The sequence below is a fragment of the Antrostomus carolinensis genome, unplaced genomic scaffold (assembly GCF_000700745.2).
Source record: "Antrostomus carolinensis isolate BGI_N321 unplaced genomic scaffold, ASM70074v2 scaffold19904, whole genome shotgun sequence".
Lineage (NCBI taxonomy): Eukaryota > Metazoa > Chordata > Aves > Caprimulgiformes > Caprimulgidae > Antrostomus > Antrostomus carolinensis.
The window spans coordinates 15902-17302 of record NW_010311657.1 but is presented as its reverse complement, the minus strand read 5'-3'; the positions used below and the strand labels follow the sequence as shown (position 1 = coordinate 17302).

The following is a 1401-nucleotide window of genomic DNA, read 5'->3' as shown; positions in this document are numbered from 1 at the left end:
GGGGTTGACGTGGATTCTTTTGTCTCCGCAGTTCTTAAAGAACAAGATGGGAAAGACGGAGAAGGCTGCCGTCCCCTACAGCCAGCCTGTTCACAGCTTACATCTGTGTGAACAACCAAAGATTAACAGACAGAAGAGTAAGTGCAGCCTGCCGCTGACAAAGATCACCTCGGCAAAAAAGATAGAGAACTTCTGGCAAGATGCTGTATCGCCAGAAGTAATTCAGAAGCAGGAGAAAAAGCCACTTAAAAACGCGGAGAACTTCAGAAATGCCAAGTCCAAGAAACCTACCACCCTAACTGAAGTGAACCAAAAAGAAAATTACGCTGGGGCAAAATTTAGCGACCCACCATCTCCTAGTGTCCTTCCAAAGCCTCCCAGCCACTGGGTGGGTGGCACAGCTGAACCTTCTGACCAAAACAGGGAGTTGATGGCAGTCCATTTGAAAACTCTCCTAAAAGTTCAAGCATAGTTTCCAAGACCTCTTGAGTAATTGGCAAAGAAAACTCCACCCAGGAAACATAAAACATGCCTTGTTGCAGCAAAAATCGCAAAAGACTGTCAAGTCTTATAATCACATTTAAAAAAAAAAAATCCTTGTATTATATTTTTTATGGTTGTGTAAATAGTGTACATCATGTATTATGTGTATATTCTTGTTCATACTTTGAGAGGTACATTTTAGTTTTGTTATGAAAGGATGTATTTTGCACTGCCTGAATGGTAGATGTCTTGTATATAAAATATGGACAATTTTAAGTGTGTTTGACACATGAAGACTTGACTTCATTTGCACAAGGTAATGAAAATTTTGAAAGGAGAGTACAGCTTTCTGATTTTAAGGTTCCAGATCAAATGTGAATGTTTTATTCATGCACTACTGACAATAGTTTTACATTCTGTGTCCCAATCAAGTATAAACGTGAAATTTTCATACAAATGTGAAGTTTTGCTCTCTGCTCTGGAAACAGTATCTGGAATATCTGTTCATCTGTTTGTTTTTAAAATTAACTGGAATTTGAGTAAAATTCCAGCCCATCTATTTGAGCACTGCTGATTTCTTTAAAAGGAAAAAAAAAAAAAAAGAAAAAGAAAAGAGCAGAGCTTTCTGCCAAAAATCCAATTGGTCACTAAAAAATTAAATAAAACAATTTGGCCTCCCCTTAATCATGTCTCTGTTTTTCTTCTGTGTGTGTCTGTTAATTCAAGTATGTGAACTTAAATTATTTGATTGCCTTCTAGTGCATCAGTAGAAATATTTTGTCCTTCTCAGCCTTTATCTATCCAAATAATTAAGAGATTCGATAGCTCATTAAGAATTCCTTGGGTTTTTAAAAAACATTTCCTTTGTGATGAGTCATTTTAGGTTCCTTACCCTTTTGTTTCTTGAAAATTAATTTT

General features: G+C 36.5%; 1 protein-coding gene across 1 annotated transcript; it reads left to right on the top strand.

Annotated features, from left to right (window-relative positions):
* The first annotated feature begins 35 nt into the window (after nucleotides 1–35).
* On the top strand, nucleotides 36–1164 carry PNRC1 (proline rich nuclear receptor coactivator 1). Its single transcript, XM_010166802.2, has one exon. The coding sequence runs from the start codon at nucleotides 47–49 to the stop codon at nucleotides 470–472; it is 426 nt and encodes a 141-aa protein (XP_010165104.2). The 5' UTR covers nucleotides 36–46; the 3' UTR covers nucleotides 473–1164.
* Nucleotides 1165–1401: the final 237 nt, after the last annotated feature.